We start from the raw sequence: 17,174 nt of genomic DNA, 5'->3' as shown, positions 1-17,174 counted from the left end.
ATCACCAATTCCTTTCCTTAAGCTTCTCTCCAGCGTCTTTTCCAGAACTGGTCCCTAAACAAAACCAGCACCTTAATAGTGTTTATTAAAACAAGACTCATTCGGTTTCCATCTGTGAAATACCTACATCCCCTAGTAGACAGCTGCTTATTCACCTGAAATAAGCAGACATGACCTCTGAAAGTGCAGACAAGTAGATTTTTAATAGAATGCAACAAGAGGTGACTTGTTTAAGTGAAAAAACAGAGCAAGTCATCATCTGAATAAGAAAATATGTACATTTAAACTTCTAAAGAAAGAGGTGATTCTTCATGTGATTCTTCAAAATAAGACTAATGGAAATAACCATTTCCTTGGTTATGGAAATTAAAAAAAAATTAGAGAGAAAAAAAAAGAGACAAAGAAATGAATACTTAACACATTGAAAAAGTTCAACAAGCAGTCAATAAGGCATAGAGTGTGTAGAGTGTGAGGCTTCTGAGAATTATCCTTTACCCAAGTGGCTGGCTTTGTAAGAGGAACAAAGTATTATTTGCCAGAGTTGAAAAGCTAGGATAAAATTAAAAATAAGTCACAGAGAAAATAAGCACACTGGTGCTCTGCAACACATCACTGCTGGCTAACCTGACAGATTAGATCTAAGTTACTTGCTTATGCTCTGTCATTTTAAACAGCATGAAAGTGCTAACAGCAGTAAAAATAGACCTTGTCACAGACTCTGAGGCATTACATGTTTTGGAGAGGTGCCCATAGTTTCATTTTGCATCCATAGGGGTCTAGTCTTTTTGTCAATGTGTGTGTAAAACTTCTTTAACAGGAAGATAAAAGGAATGTGTGTGTTCATCCATGGGCAAAGAGGCACAGAGAGCTTGTGTTAGTATCTGGATGACACAGTTAAATTCAGGATTAATCCTTCACATTCTGTAGATAAAAAGTCTAGCAAAATTTTACAAAAGCTTTTATTTCAGTCATGTGTAGGGGACAGAAATTATTACTTAGGCTTGTAGTCAAACAGTGTTGTACAAGACACTAATACATCCTGTACATGGAACCAACAGCACTTAAAAACCTCTTTGGTGCAATTCAAAATAAAATCTATCCAAACTAGATCTGCAGCTTACTGTCAGTGTTTTGAAAGACAAAGAACTTTTTCCAATGGGTGGGGTCAGAAACCACATACAGAAGAGACCTGTCCAACTGCTATTTTGCATTTCACTGGTGACCTTGAGAGAAAACACTGTCAAATGCTAAAACACTGGCTGGGGTACTAAAACACCTGGTTGAGGCTCTGAACCACCTCCTCAAAGCAAGTGCAGCTGGGGCAGTGCCAGCTGACAGTGCTTCCTGCTAGCTCACAGCCTAGCACAGAACTTGTTGAAATACCATTCAGAGCTACATGGGTGCAAAGGGAAAGGCTGACAAAATAAAGAGTCAATGAGATCTGCTCCTTACATCCCTGCAGCACAGGGTGGAAGAACACCACATATTCCTCTTTCCTACATCTGTGCCTCCATGCTTACAAAATTCTGCTGTGGCAGGAAAGCAATGTATGACAGTTTAAGGACATAAGGGATTTGGAATTTTTCCTGTTTTAGATGTTTAGAAAACTAGACCTGCCTGTTTTTTTAATATTCTCCAGGTGTACAGGAGAATTCAAACACACATAGGGCTATTTATTAAAACTACACAAAGTTATAGGATAGCCAGTTCAAGATAAAGCCAAGTCATATACAAGTCTTAGATAAACAGTGAAAAATAGAGTATCAAATTCCCCAGTTACATTCTTGTTTAAGACAGATACACAAGCTTCTAGCAGGTTGGAGAATTGATATGTGTACTGGGGAAGGATTAAAGGAAGAGTTATCAGCAATTGAGGCAGCGACATCAAAGGTTTCTTGACATCACTGGCAAAAAATCTCACTCACTTGAACTGTATTGTGACTATACGTGAATCTTTCAGAAATGGAGCACTACACGAAGGAACCAAAAGCTGGACAGATTTGAGAATGCTGGATATAGTGAGATGGGAAGAAAGAAAGAAAGCATTTTTTACACAGAAGTCAGAACAAAATTTTGCTAAATTTAAGAACGAAAGTAACACCAATAACAAAAGGCCAATAACCAATCTCAGTGAGGAAGAAGAGGAAGAGACACATGGATAAGTGCAGGGCCTATGTACTAAGTTACAATGAAAAGAACTTGGATTTTTGATATCATGGAAGAAAAGTGGCCTTGGCTAGAATGACCATTCTGTCTTGAACAAATTACAAAGTAAGAAAACAGAAAAACAAGAGAGCAGGATATAAACAGTAGCAAAAAATTGATGGTTGATGAGAACAAAGGTTATGGCTTTGGTGGTGTCTGGAAACAAAGAAATTAGAAGCTTCATTGGCAAGTCAAATAGTGCAGAGGGAACAGCAGAGAAATTTCCAACTTAGTAATCTGGGAGCCTTGATAGAGATGTGTGATCTTAGTAGGTCAATAAATTTTTATGCAGTGTGATGGCTCAAAGGGATAGAAGGTGATGTGTTCTGAAAGAGGCTGCTTCAGACTGTACTAAAATTGCATTGTATGTGTAGGACTGTTCCTTCTAAAGCATCGTTTCAGTAGATCAGCTCTTAAGGAAACCATATGGTGTGAACAATTCTCTTCCAGAGACTGTTTGAAAAGCAATTTTGGGCTTTGGGACCAATTTCTGTACCGTGCCACATTGGTTTGCTTGTGTCTTTTTGATGACTAGATTAGGAGATAGATGTTTAGCCTGCTGTGAGCTCTTCTGCTATACCTCACTCAATTACAAGTGCTAGCTTACTAGAAAAGACATTTACAAAATGCCATGAGTTCCTCAGCTGCAGAGCTAAAAATCTTTTCCTACATTTGCTATTGAACACTGTCTTTTAGGTAGCTTCCCACATCCTGACCTTGCTGTTTTGTAATTGGTAAATGTTGTGTAGTATCTGTTTGAATGGCATTCACAACACTTGTGAATACCTGCTGCTATTCTACCTGAGTTCAGTGGAGTTAAAAAAAAAAAAAAATCGGCAATCAAGTCTTGTGCCTTTCTTCTCTTTGTTGTTCCGATATTCTTATTGTACTGTGGAAGACAGGAGGAGGTTTTATCTAAAAAACAGAGATTTATGTGGGTGCTGTGTTATGAGTTCTTTCAGTGAGCCTGAGAACCACTTTAATCCCATCTGTACATTCCAAAATATCAAGTAAACACGATTCTGATAATCCCCATGAAAACAGTTATTTGACCATTCTACTGAGGTCATGTTTCTGGTAAACTGATAATGAAATAATTCTCAACTCTGTAAAGTACTGTTTCAGGAAGAGAAAAGTTCAAACTGCATGTACACATTGAAAATTCAAGTCTAAAGAGGATATTTCATAATTAATCCATTTTTATCTGGATTAATAGAAAACAAGGATAACTTTCTGTTACTGTTAAATACTGACCCTCTTGGCTTAGCTCATATGGATCTCTCTCCTGTCATTTTATCCCTTTTTAAAAAGCTTCAATGTAAACTGAAAGAAACAGAGTTCAAAACAATAGATGCATATACCAATTAAAGTCTGTTTAGTAGAAAGTGGTCTGTGTAGCTATGTAGCTATTGACATGGTCAGTTTTGGTGGGCCTATAAACTATTTATTCTGGATTAATGCAACGAAGGGCTTACAGTTATGTAAAAAGTAAATATTTGTGTACACACGCATGCATTTTCAGTGTTAAATATCTAATTAAATATTCCCATAACAGATTTAGTTTGCCTTTTTAAGAGTAAGCATAAGCCTCACTAGTTTGTGTGAAATCAGACTTCCATCATTTTCTAGTTCCTAGTATTTCCATCTTTACAAGATATGAATTTAACATTCATTTCCCCTTACGAGAAATTTTAGACTTTCATTGTCTTAATCAAATGTGTTTCAAATTTTAGTGGTCTTATATATAATTAAATTTATGTTCAGGATCTACTCATTGGCATATTTTAAGTTACAAAAACCATGACAATTCTTAAAAAACAGAGTGGTCACAAGGGGCTGAAGAACACATCAACATATTGGGCTTTGATTAACTAACACTTCAGTTGAGTCACAATAATTGCCCTTGAAAATTATATTAGCCAAAAGAAAATATAAGGTACTGTGGCTTTGATTAGGTGCTGATCCTCATTCAAGTTCCAGATGTGGTGATGGGTTTGTACATTCCTTATTACTGATGCTCAGCCTACAAATGGCAATTTACCAAGCCAGAGCATTTTATCATATTTGTAAAATCAAAGTCTCAGTGATGTTATAATACTTAGGAAAAACTGGAATTATTGTTGTAGGAGGTAAGAAAGATTATAAGTATATACTCAAAGATAAGGTACAAGATTTAAAATTTTTTTTCTCTGTCATACGTGCGTTTTCAGTAAGGTAAATGCACTGTTAAAGCCACAACAAAGGCTATTTTTGTACTGCTTCCAACCTGGTAAGAGCTAGAAAGTAAAAGATGTCTCATGTGACCATCCCAGAAAGAGTTCCAATGCAATTTCTAGACAATGTTCTATTTAAAGATTTCCTATTTTGCTTAACAAGAGTAAAAGCGTAAAAGACAGCTGCAATTAACTTTCTCTTACACATAGATATATTTTTCCCAGTATGTGTATTTAACATATCATTAACTGAAAGAAAAAAAGACCAACAACCAATCAACAAACAACAAAAAAATCCCTTTTCTTCTATATTTACAAATATATTTAATTCCATGATTCAGTAAATGATAATTTCGTTAAATGGCATTTTCTATACAGTTTGTGATATCAGTATTTTTGCTTAATCCAACTTAAACCAGCCCTTCCAATGGCCTAGGAACCTAAGACTTCATAAAGTGTATGTCACTTTATTGTTTTGAAACAGTAGCTGAAAGGAACGGGGTCCTGTCAGGCCACAGGGAAGCACTGGATCTGCTCACTGGAAGATCCAGCAGCAGGTCATCAACCTGCCTCAGTCTCCACCTGAAGCCAGTTTTCACTCTGAAATGAGCGTGTAGCCACATAAACGTCTGTGAGGATGATCTTTTTATTAGGCATCTGAGTCCAAAAACTGTCACATATCCTTTCATTTTGAATAGAGAATAATGAACTGTATTTAATACAAAAGATGTAGGACCTGAATTTGTCTGAATCCAGTCGTTTATAAGGTCTCGTGATGAAACATTTGTTTATCATTTGAATCCTCAAACTATTCTTGTTGCAGAGAAGTTTGCTATTTGCTGAAAGAATATGCTTGATTTTAATGACCTGTTACACCTGTCTGTGGACCTCCTCAGACCTAATGTGGCTGAGCACCAGTTGTCAGTGTTAGACCATCAGGGCATGAAGCAGCTGAAAACATGATTGAGCTGTAAGATACATTATCTGCTTTTTCTTTTTATGCAAAACCACCAACGACTTGGATGTTGTCCTGTGCATAAGAATGACCTAGAGGATCCCATCTCACAGTTACACTAACAGATGAATTGCAACCCTAACAGTTTACAGCATCTTAATATAGAAGAATGATCCCTTTCTTACAGTGCAAGGATCATTCAGCACAACTGGAAGGATTTGTCTTTAACTGCCCTTGCTGAAGACAACCTGATTTTTGGCAATGAACAAGTCAGAGACCAAAGACCAATATTTTTAGCAGATGAATCTGATTTCTTGAACCACAGTAGATAAGGCATACATTATTTTCCAGATTATATCTGCAGGACTCTTGTGATCTTTTGAAAACTTTCCTCTATTATTACTGTTTATTCTTTTCTAAATTAGGTGAAGATGATGGAGTTACTTAGCTATTTGTGCATCACAAAACTGTTGCTACTTCTCAGTCAGAATTAAGTGCTTATCACAGAAGCCAGAAAGTAGACAAAAAGCAGTCTTCAAAATTCTCTGTCAAGCAAACCTTCTTTGTATACCTGTTACCCACTCTCTCAGATACCCCAGGATGGGGTAGGAACCAGATCAGAGAATTTGATTTTTCTGACAGCTCCTTCCTGTCTTTGTGAAAAATGCAATCGTTCATCATGGGGCCAGAAGCAAATATGTGTGATATGCAAAACGCTGGTGTTTTCCTTTATGTGACAGGTGCATATCTCTTCAGTGTACACAACTAGGTATGCCAGCTCAATGCTCTTACTGGAACAGATATGCAACCATGCAGAAAAGAACAGGTTATACAACCTTTAAATGCACACGAATGCCTCACTGAACTGAAAATAATGGTTTTATATTTTATTAAATAATCCCCTTCTTTCTAAGAGAAGCTGGTATTTTCTCTCTTGACACCGCCTAATAACCTTTTAATTAAAATCAGTGTGCAGTGAATATACTTTAAAATACAGTGGCCTAATGAATACTAAAGTAAACAGAGAAATAAAATAAAACCTTAAAGATGATAACTATATCTTAAAACAACAAAGTCAAATCTTTAAAATGACATATGCATTAGCTTTGTACAAAGACCATCATTCAACAGGAAGACCTCTTGGGTACACATTATGCCGAATAATGAAAATTCTAAACATGGGCTAGAATTTTAAAAAGTAGCTGCATTCAGCCACCCCACAAGGTTTTATTGAGGGGGTAGCACAATCTGAAAGAAATCTTACTCCTAGATTTTGTGCACTTTAAGCAGGCAGGTCACACCTACATATTTAAGGCCAGCAGAAGTGGAGGGACTTCTTTGTCTTAAGCAAACCTGTGCTGATGCATACCACCTCAAACCAAGTTGGAAGATCTTGAGAGCTTTGCCTCTTTTTCATCTAATAATTTACTTCTAGAGCAAAGCAGATATACAAGGGAGCAGATGACTATCTGACAAAGAATGCTATGATCCTAAATAATAAAAATGAGAGCTCAAGATAACTTTTTGCACAGATTAACTGAGCTGATTACAGTAATTCGTTCTGATTTCTTAGTCTAATGCAGTTTGGATAATTACCCCCTAGTATAGCTAATTTCTTAGAAAATCAGTACTTGTCCTAAAAGGGGTCAGAAATGTTTTTATAAATGTTTCTTTAAATGCAAGTCTAGCATTACCATTAGCAGTTCAGACTTTGTCCCCTTTAAGAAAGTAAGAGCAGTTTAAAAGTTGTGAAATCATCCTGTTTCAAAACTCCTCCTTTTCCAAAATTCATTTTAAACTGGAAAAAAAAAAAAAAAAAGCTTTCTAAATGCCCATAATATTTTAAATGACCCAGTCCATAATTTTTCTCTGTTATTAGCTAATAATCTTTCTCCATAATTTTTGCTTGTGATTCTAGTGGGAACAAGACAGCTTTCCCCAAGAAAAATCTGTAATGCATTCCTACAAAGTAATTTTTAAAAGAAAAGGGAATCACTCTATTCAACTGATTTCTCATTAGAAGTACCTTTTAAGCAGTAATTTACTCAGCCACACCAGAGAAATATCACCACTTCTCTGTCCTCTTTCACGAGCTCCTGGAAGACTGTGGAGGGAAGAAAAAATTTGCTGCTACCATTGGTTATATTTGTTCAGCTGATGAGTGACCCATCCATGTCCATGATCTGCAGTGCTCTGAATAATTGCACTATCTGGAGGGAAAAATGTAGTCTCAGGGATAAGCAAAGAGCTAGATACTTCTCTCACAAAGGGCAAAACAGAAGAGCAATAAAATATGGCTCAGTTATAGTCTCATTCATATTTTTTGCCCACTCTGCTTCTACAGCAGAACAATAAATTCCTAATTTCTGCTGAGGATTAGATCACAAATCCTTGGAAATTATCAAATTTAGAAATAATTTATTTCATGAAATGTTCACATTTAGAAAAACCATGAAATGAGACAGTCTTATTAATTTTATTTAATTTTCAGTGTTCCAAAGCATGCAGAAATTAAATTACTGATAGATTTATTTTTTTTTCCTAATTCTGAAGGTCTTTCCATATTCTAAAGATTTGGAAAAAAATCAGCAAGAGAGCAGAAAATGAGTTTTGAACAATCTGTGGAAAGTATCATTGCAGCACTTCTAACGTTGGATTCCATAATAATGAAAATTAGAAATGGTTCCAAATATCCCTCAGGTTAATCCTTCTACTACACACAGTGTTGGCACTAAAGATTCTGGTTTAAGCAAGCCAAATTTTATTCATAAGATCGAAGAAACAATACCATGATAAGTTGTATTTCTTTACCTTTTCCCGTGATGTGTACTGCATAGACTACCTGCAGGGCTAAAACTGAATATGATAAGAATTAGAAAAGAGTGTTTTGAGGTGGAGAAAAGGCTCAGTTTCATCTGCTTCACTTACAGAGTGTGAGGCATCATTAAAATGCTTTCTTTTCTTGTAGTCAGAGGAACACATTTAGTCAAGAATTGATAACATAAGCAAGAAAAAGATTATTTGTCTAAATTTTGTAGAAGTATGGGGAAAATAAAGGGTGTCTACCTGAATTGGCAGTGGTAGTTTTTAATTTTGTTTTTGGTTTTGCTTTTTTATTTCAAACGAAGGAACATATCTTATTGGACTGATGGAACTATGTCTCCCTCCTCCTGAGAACTTAGTAGCTTCCTCTTGAGAACTACAACAGAAGCTTATAAGTCAAATGAATATTGAGATAGTCTTAAAAATATTTCTTAGCTTCTTTCATTGTTATTAACAGCTGGATATATGCATAAGATCCACATGATCAGGAAAATCACAATGAAAATAGCTGGAATACTAAGATCATAAGGACAATCATATATGGGAAGATTTCTACCATAATTAATAACTTGTTTTGCCTTTAATGCAGTTATGAAAAGAGAGACCAAATTTGTCAGAATTACTGGGTAATATATTAAAATCTATCTGCCTTGTTAGATTACACCTTGAAACATTTTCCAATGTGAGGAAATGGAAGAAATTGTTCAGTGTTTTCTATGGCGCCCTTTCCTAAACAGAAACTAAAACCTCCATTCCTTCATAATACGGGAAACAAGTATTCATCTGGTTAATATAATAAATGATGTCTTTATTATTGGTGAATGAAAATGATTCATCCATCTGTCAAAACCAGTAAAAGGGAAAAATTAAATGAGTTCACTTTGTCAAAAGAATACTTTAGACACCTATCTATCCTCAGCTGGTTTATGTGCAGTCTGCTCTTGTAATTTAATTTCACCCAGAAGTTTGTCAAACATCTGTTTTAGTCTCTAAACTAATTTCACTCTCTTTTTTCTGTGGCATTCCAATCGTCATGACATTTTAGACATCTCGATTCCAGGTTATCCCAGTACTTCCAGTGTTTTGCTGTGTACATGTGTATGACATAGATGAAGGCTATATTCACAGGATGCTTTCTCACAGATTTTCACTACTTTCCCTCCAAAGCACCTCACTGACATTTACGCAGCTGTTGGAAAACTGTTATTAATGTCTCAAGGTCACATTTTTCATTCAGTTCAATGATGCATTGGAATAATTTAATTATTTGTAGTAGACTCCTTTTGTAAAGCAGCAACTGGTAAAAGAGGCTTGATCAAGAACAGACAAAGCCATGAATTGGACCAAAAAAAATCACAGAGGACTTAAAATCAATGTTCTTATTGTTCTCTGCAAAACATCTGTAGAAACTGCTATCTAAAAAATGGTGTGTTTATTAGCACAGGGGGCTACTCTGCTGCTTGAGATTTAGTACAAACACGGAGTTCCATAAAAGCCACCGAGTTTGTGTTATGCAAGGTTATTTTGGATTGGAAGTTTAACCTTTTGTTAATTGGTCATAGATGCCCATTATTTTTAATTTCTTGAATATTCTATAGTGGCTGTCTCAATTTTATATTAGCTTAAAAATTTTACATAAACTGAGATAAAATATATGAGTTGAAACAGCATCTGGTGTAAAGGGCTGTTAAAAATGTCACAAATGTCAAAACTATAAATCAACATATTCCCACTGAGTCTTGTCAAGTTACCTTAACTTTTACCATGCTTTCTCTTATGGATGTGTCACATCATGTAAATTCAGGCATTTAAGTCAGCTGTATTAACCAGCTAGAGACCCAAAGCTCCTCATACACACAGTGGCAGGAGATGGATTTCCAATCCCGTGTTTCGCAGCAAGAAGATACGAGCAAAATTCTGTCTGCAGAAATGTACTTCTGCTTATTTACATGGCCTTAATCACAGACATTTGAAGTTTGGTGGACACCAACACTCAATTTATGGACTTGAGCCAACTGTACTAGTCTATATTCCTCTTGTTTTTATCTAGAATCTCTTAGCAAATTTAAATTTTGAGGAATCAATCCCAAGGAATCAAGTTACCCTTTTCATTATGATCTATGACTTTTGGATCTAGACACCTGTTTGAGCACTAATAGTCATATTTTTTTGTTAATCAGCTGAAATATTTTGACAGGGAAATAAAAATAAAAACTTCTCAATACACTTTCTACTTATTTTGTCTGCATGGAATAGTTAAATAAGTAAATATGACTTCTTTTTCAAATATGAACAATGACTTTTGCTCCTGTTGTAAGCTCTACTAATGTTTAGAAGCATGCCTGGTGTGTAATGAGTATTATATTAAATTTTATTGCTGTCAACATTTCAAAAAAGTAAATATTGCTTTTCAGTAGAATAAATAAGGTTGGAAAGGATCTTAAAGATTATCAAGTCCAGCCATGAGCTCTGCATCACCTTAACCACTAAATCACCTCCCGAACCACATCTATCCATTTTTTTAACACCCCCAGGGATGGGAAGAGAGTTTCTGTAAGAGACTAGTGACGATAATTTCTTATTTTTTAAATTTTCCAGATCTTGCAGATTTGCAGTTTTGAAGATTGATGCTGGTATTATTGCTCTTTCCTGACTAACATGCCATTTTTGCCACTATCAGCTGGATAAAAACTCACACAATTGACATTTACCTCTGCCTTCCCATTAGAATTGAGAAGCCAGTTATATGTCTGACATATAGAAAAGATCCGTGGTGATTTAATTTCTCAACAAAATAACAGGAAAATATTTTCTTTTTGTTCTGAGATATTAATTAGTGAATTACACTTTATATTATTTCACATACACTCCATTCATTCCTCCTGTTCTTTTATTTTTCTTTCTTTCCTTTTTTAAAGCAATGTGTCAAGTAGATAAAAAAGTAATTCTTTTCATCCTGTGCAGACATTCTTCTTCATTATTTTTGACAAATGTAAGCTGATCTTCTTAGACTTTTGAAATGCAACCATTTTTATCAGATCTGTGGATGATAACAAAGATTTATAGCCCTTCATGTAACCAGCTAGAGCATCACAGAAGGGTAATAATAAACATTGGAAGAAACAGTCATTTAAAGACATATTGAGAAAATGTCAACATTATTGTGCCAGCCAAACCACAAACACGTTGTTTCCTGTGTTAAAATATAGTAAACCTACCTTTTGGATGATTTGTTCTATTACCTGTGAATTCTGAGAGTTTGTTTCCAATTAGCATGTAGAATTACTTGTTTGTAAGAGTGAAGATATTCTAATATTACAAGTATTGAGGGATGAAAATAAAATGAGAATAGCATTTGATTTGTAAACTTATCACCACTTACCTTCTCTGCTGATTGGGCTGTACCAAAAAAGATTGGAATAAAAGCTAACCAGATTATGCAGGTTGTGTACATGGTAAATCCAATGGGTTTTGCTTCGTTGAAGGTCTCTGGAACCCCTCTTGTTTTTATAGCATAAACAGTGCATGTGACCATCAAGAGAATACTGTATCCCAGGGAACAAATGAGCGAAAGATCAGAAATGTCACATTTGAGAACTCCCCTGGCATTTTCTGGTTCCAGTGTCCTCTGCTCTCCATAGTCCACGATGGTATGTGGTGGATCAATAGCGAACCAGATGAAGACTCCAATAAGCTGCATGGATATGAGGCTGAAAGTGATCACCAGCTGGGAAGCTGGACTAATAAATCTGGGAGCTGTGACAGATTTTTTACCTTGCTCAAATATTCTGTGAATCCGGTTTGTTTTGGTTAGCAAGGCGGCATAGCTGAAACACATGCCAAGTCCTAAAAAGATCCTTCGAAATGAGCAGACCACTGTGTCAGGAGTCGCAATCATTAAAAAAGTAATGGAGTAACAGAGAAAAATCCCAGTCAAGAGCACGTAACTGAGCTCCCGTCCAGAGGCCCTGACGATGGGTGTGTCATTGTACCGGACAAATGTCACAATCACAAAGGTGGTGGCAATTATACCGAGAATAGCTATGAAGACAGGAACAATGGCCCAAGGAGAATGCCACTCCAGTTTGATTATAGGGATAAGCTGGCAATCCGTACGGTTGGCATTTGGTCTCTTATTAATGGGGCACAGCTCACAGTTGAATTCATCCACCTGGTAATTGTAGCCCTCACAGCGTTCGCAGTGCCAGCAGCAGGGCACCCCCTTCACAGTTTTCTTTCTTTCCCCAGCTTTACAGGGCAGGCTGCAGACAGATGCTGGATGAGTGCGTTGTCTATTAGCCCACTGCATATCTTCTACCTGTGGGTATAAAAAATTAATGAGCCTTTTATTTTCCCCCATTTAGAATATCCTAATCCTGGCCACAGGCTCGTCATAAATCACTGCGTGCTGACAGTACAAATATAGTTTACCATAATAAGAAACCTGTTTTTTTCCCTTGTATTGACTTTATGAAAGTGTTAAATTATTGTGTCCAATAAATCATTCATGCCACAGGCTTGATGAGTGTCATTAGTTTCTATTTACGTTTTTATTACTGATCAAATTGACATCTGTAAAGATATTTATTGACTCCAGGCTTGTTTAAAAGCAAAAAACCCTGTACACAGTGCTTTAAAACTTAATACATGCAAATATAAATACCACTTGTCCTCAAACATTTAATTAAAAAATACAGTTCTATGAATTTCATGTAAGTTTCTGATACAGTAAGTGAACATATTAAAATCTCCTCACATCAGCTGTGACAGAACAAGAAGTATCAGAAAAAACATCTATGATGGTACCTCTTCCATAAATGGGAATGTTTTATACTTTTCCACTTTCTATGTCTTGGAATGCACGAGACTGTTCTGATTACATTTTTAGAAGATAAAAAATACTATATAATGCTTTCTGAATATTAATGGAAAAAGATGTCATGCATGCTACTTTAGTCCTATTCCTTTGAAAAGTCCAAGGATCTTTTTGAAGTACAGAACAGATGTATACAATAGCGTCTTGTTCTTGAAAACCTCCACAGCAATGCAATAACAAAATGCATTTTTCATGGCTATTCCTCCAGTATGATTCCCCCTCCCCAGTAAAATCTGATTAGGAAATTAATGCATATAAGACACCTCCTTCTTAAAATTATCACTCATTTTGGTCCCAGATCTCCTCAGTCCAACTTCAGTAAAACTGTGTTCTGCAAGAGGACACATTGAGTGAACCAGAGTCATCACTGGAGCAAAGAGTGACCTATAGGTACCAGAATCTCTCTGTGTTGCTCCCACGCTCCACCTTTATTGCCTTCTTACGCACTCAAGAACAAAGGACATGCTTTGTTCCTGTCTAATAAGTGCTTACCACTTTTGTGTAATTTGGAGGCTTTATTCATAAGTGAAACACATAGGGAATTCACACATAGGGAATGTTTTCATTTCCTTCTAGAGGAGGACAGAATGAGGGCAGCTTACCAAGAAGGATAATTTGGGCTTTAAAATTTTATTTTCTCAGTAATTTTTCAATAGATTTGAGAGAAATCACACTGTTAACATGGCTTCCTACAAGAGGACACTGGCTACAGCACCATGCTGGGTGAATAAAGCAGGAACAAGCATCCACACTCTTTGTCTCCTCTGTTCACTCTCCTGCACAGTGTGGGACTTTGCTGTTGTTTGCCACTCAAAGGGGCCAACGAGGGAGCACGTGGTAATGAGGAGATAAGAAACTTGCTCATACAAGTTTTGTGAATCCCCAGAGTCAGTCAAGAACTTCAGTGGGGTTTGTATTTGTCCTGAAATTTGAACCTACGGAAATTAACTAGATTGTAGATCAAGAAATTGAAATGGTGAAGGAAAAAAAGGAAATCATTTAAGTAATTAGCTTCCTAGAAAGAACAAGAGTAATCCAGTTGCATGAAACAGCTTTGACAAAGCCCTAGAAGAGTACTTGACACTCTTAGAAAACATTCACCTCTGTTAACAATCTCCTGGTTTTAATCAATGACATTCTCACAGCCTGTGTAGCCCCTTCTGTTTCATGTACTAGACAAGAGAGAAAATATGTTATGATGTGTCAGTGTGATAGCAAAGACATATTGTCCTTCACAGTGTTGTTAAGATAATAAATACATCAAAGCTAGTGATTTAGAGAGATACTATGATAATGGGGGCAACAGGAGGCCATGGCCATTAATCCAGATCTGTAGATAAATTTGGGATGACTCAGAAAAGAACAATGCTGCATATTCGCCAGATTATAGGACACAATAGAGAATCACCAGGAGAGTACACAGCACCTGATCCAGCATAAACTATTAGTGGCATGAACAGGCAATATCTAATCTGGCAGAAAGCCTGCCAGGATAAAGCTTAGGTGTCCAATTTTTTTTTAACACATTTGAACTAGCAAAGTGGGTTTATACCAGATCATCATTTAATACCATGAGGCTACAGTGTTTCTTATCTGGCATTCAGCATCCTAAAGCCACATTTACTGTACTGTGAATCCACAGTTTAGATAGGTACACATAATTCCTTTGTGTCTTTCAGAGTTTCTACCTTAACAACAGGAAAAATATAAAAAAAATATTTTTATTGTACAGTTACTTGGGATTTCACAAACTGTTGTCTTGACAGTGCTTTAATTGACTAAAAACATGCTTAAGAACTCTTCCTGGCTTGCAATAAATTAGACTGCCTCAGGTTACACTTCCCAGAAGTAAAACAGATAATAAATTCCTATTTCTGAAGGTCACTGTTAAAGATTTATATTATGTTTTTCATTCCAGTATGCATGAAATATAAACCACACAAAATATAATTTCCAGCACGGCAATAAAGGGTTATGAAAATTGGAAAACTCACAGGCTAAACAAACTCCAGCCTTTTTTTATTAATTATGAATACAAGTGCTATTAGCGATGGAATAACTCCAACAAGAATGGACTTTTAAAGAATAAAAAATTCTAAATTAGTGCAGAGAGTAGCCAGAATGAAGAGCTGATAGCTGGTGCATTTGAATTTTACAAAGTATACAAGTTATGTCTTATAGTCTATCTTGTTTGCTGGATTTTTTTAAGCAAATCCTACTGCCACATTTAGCTTGACTTACATTTTTTAAAAAATTGTTAAAAAAAATGTAAGTAACCACATAGTAAGTAAGTAATGTAAGTAAATGTAAGTAAAACCACATAGTTTTACTCATGGTTCTTTTTATTTCTTTTTCTGTCTATCAAGAAAGAGAAGATAACATTCACAAGAAACACTGGCCAGTGTTTGAAATGAGAGGTCAGCTTTAGGACTTTTGAAGATCTGAGACTCTGGCATGGTAGAATTTTAAATCTGGAAGTGGGTGCAAAGATGGGATTCTCCCAAGAACACAACTGTCCTGACAACTCAGTTTATAGCTACATCAATGAGCAACATGGCAGAGTAAGAGCCAATCTGTGGAGCAAAGGTGTTGGCTCTGAAGGTCTGATGTTTACATTGATCAGGATTTGAAATTAGATTCTGGGAAGGAAAGTTACACTGAATCACTTTTGATGTAGTTCAGTGGTCTGAACACCCAGTAATGATTAAAGATTAGATGTCTTTCTGGAAAGCATCTGTTGGTTTTATTTCAACCAAAAGCAACCCAGCTCACATAACCTGAAACACACTCCACAATGTACAAGTGTGTGAAGTGGGAATAATGAGCATATCAATTTCAAATGTAGATTTTTGATTGACAAAAAAAGCTAAAATATGCACACCCTTGGACTGCTATTATAACCACTATTTTAATAGAGGCAGTGTAAAAGGCAGGAGTAATTGTATCTCAGAGTGAGCACTGCTTACTTTTATTACAGGCCAAAAGGTATCCTAAGTGATTTTGTATATACACCAATTAAAGACTGAAAAGCCATGTTACTTCTCATCATCTGCTTCATCCACAGCTATCCATAACCTGCAGCACTCATTGCCTGGAAATATATTTTTTTAGCTATTAATTTTTGCACAATATGAATGTAATAAAATTACTAATTACAACAGTCTTAAAGGCCTATAAGTTTTTCAGCCACTGAATGTATATATCAAAGGACCTAAGTCTCAAATCCATGCAGAAGATTCACTCATAATTTTTTTTCTATCTATAGATTATATTACTATTGATCCCACCTCTTCTCTGAGATTAACTTTAGACAATAATTGATAATAAAAAATTAAGAAACAAGATCGTGAAGGAGAATCATTTGGGAACGTAGAGCCAGGGACATCATATATTTTGCAAAACTGCTGAAAATTTGAAATATTCATAAACCTTAAAGGGAACTGCTGGATGCTCAGATTCTATTGAATTTTTTAATTTTTTTTTTTTATTTTATTTTATTTTATTTTTTTTTGTATGTAGACATAAGCACTTAGCAGTGGAACCTTCAAAAGTGCCAAAGGGAACTTGTTCAGTCCAGCTAATTAATTTAAATGAGAGCTAAGTGCTTTATCTGTTTTAAGTGCTTCTAAAAGTCCCACTCTGCTTCCATCAAAATCTAAATACTTTGGAAAAGCTGCCCCAAAATGATCTAGAAGTTCAAATGTTACAAAACTAGGGGAGTTTAACTTCAGGCACACATTTTTAGACAAAATTCTCATGGGGGATAGAAACTGACCTTTAGAGGCCAAAGTAAGACAAACATAGAATAGGGGGGGGGGTTAACACAGAAAAAGAATTAGAAAGTTCTGTAGCTCTTCACCCCTTACTAAGCACATGTTGCAGTATTCTTTATACTGCTCAGACCCTGCTAAAGCTGAATAACCCTCATACTATTAAGTAACCTTAGGTAAGTTTAGTTTCTAGAAGACTTATTTTGTTACCTTCATTTTCATGTGACATCTTCTAGCTGCTGTTCTCTACCGTATGATACATGACAAGGCAATTTCATTGTAAAGTCTATCTGAATTCATCATCTAGGTCAGATGGACTGGAATAGCCTAGC

At 35.8% G+C, this 17,174-nt stretch overlaps 1 protein-coding gene across 1 annotated transcript in view; it reads right to left on the bottom strand.

Moving 5' to 3' along the window:
* Positions 1-17,174, bottom strand: part of GRM8 (glutamate metabotropic receptor 8) — a 318,849-nt gene that overhangs the window by 29,539 nt on the left and 272,136 nt on the right. Inside the window, exon 8 of the mRNA XM_030449843.1 lies at positions 11,579-12,514. Coding sequence (XP_030305703.1) covers positions 11,579-12,514 — 936 coding nt within the window. The remainder of the gene's footprint in view (positions 1-11,578; positions 12,515-17,174) is intronic.

This window comes from Calypte anna, chromosome 1 (genome assembly GCF_003957555.1).
Source record: "Calypte anna isolate BGI_N300 chromosome 1, bCalAnn1_v1.p, whole genome shotgun sequence".
NCBI classification, from domain to species: domain Eukaryota; kingdom Metazoa; phylum Chordata; class Aves; order Apodiformes; family Trochilidae; genus Calypte; species Calypte anna.
Note: the sequence above shows the minus strand (reverse complement) of the source record. Positions and strands in the feature narration are given on the sequence as shown.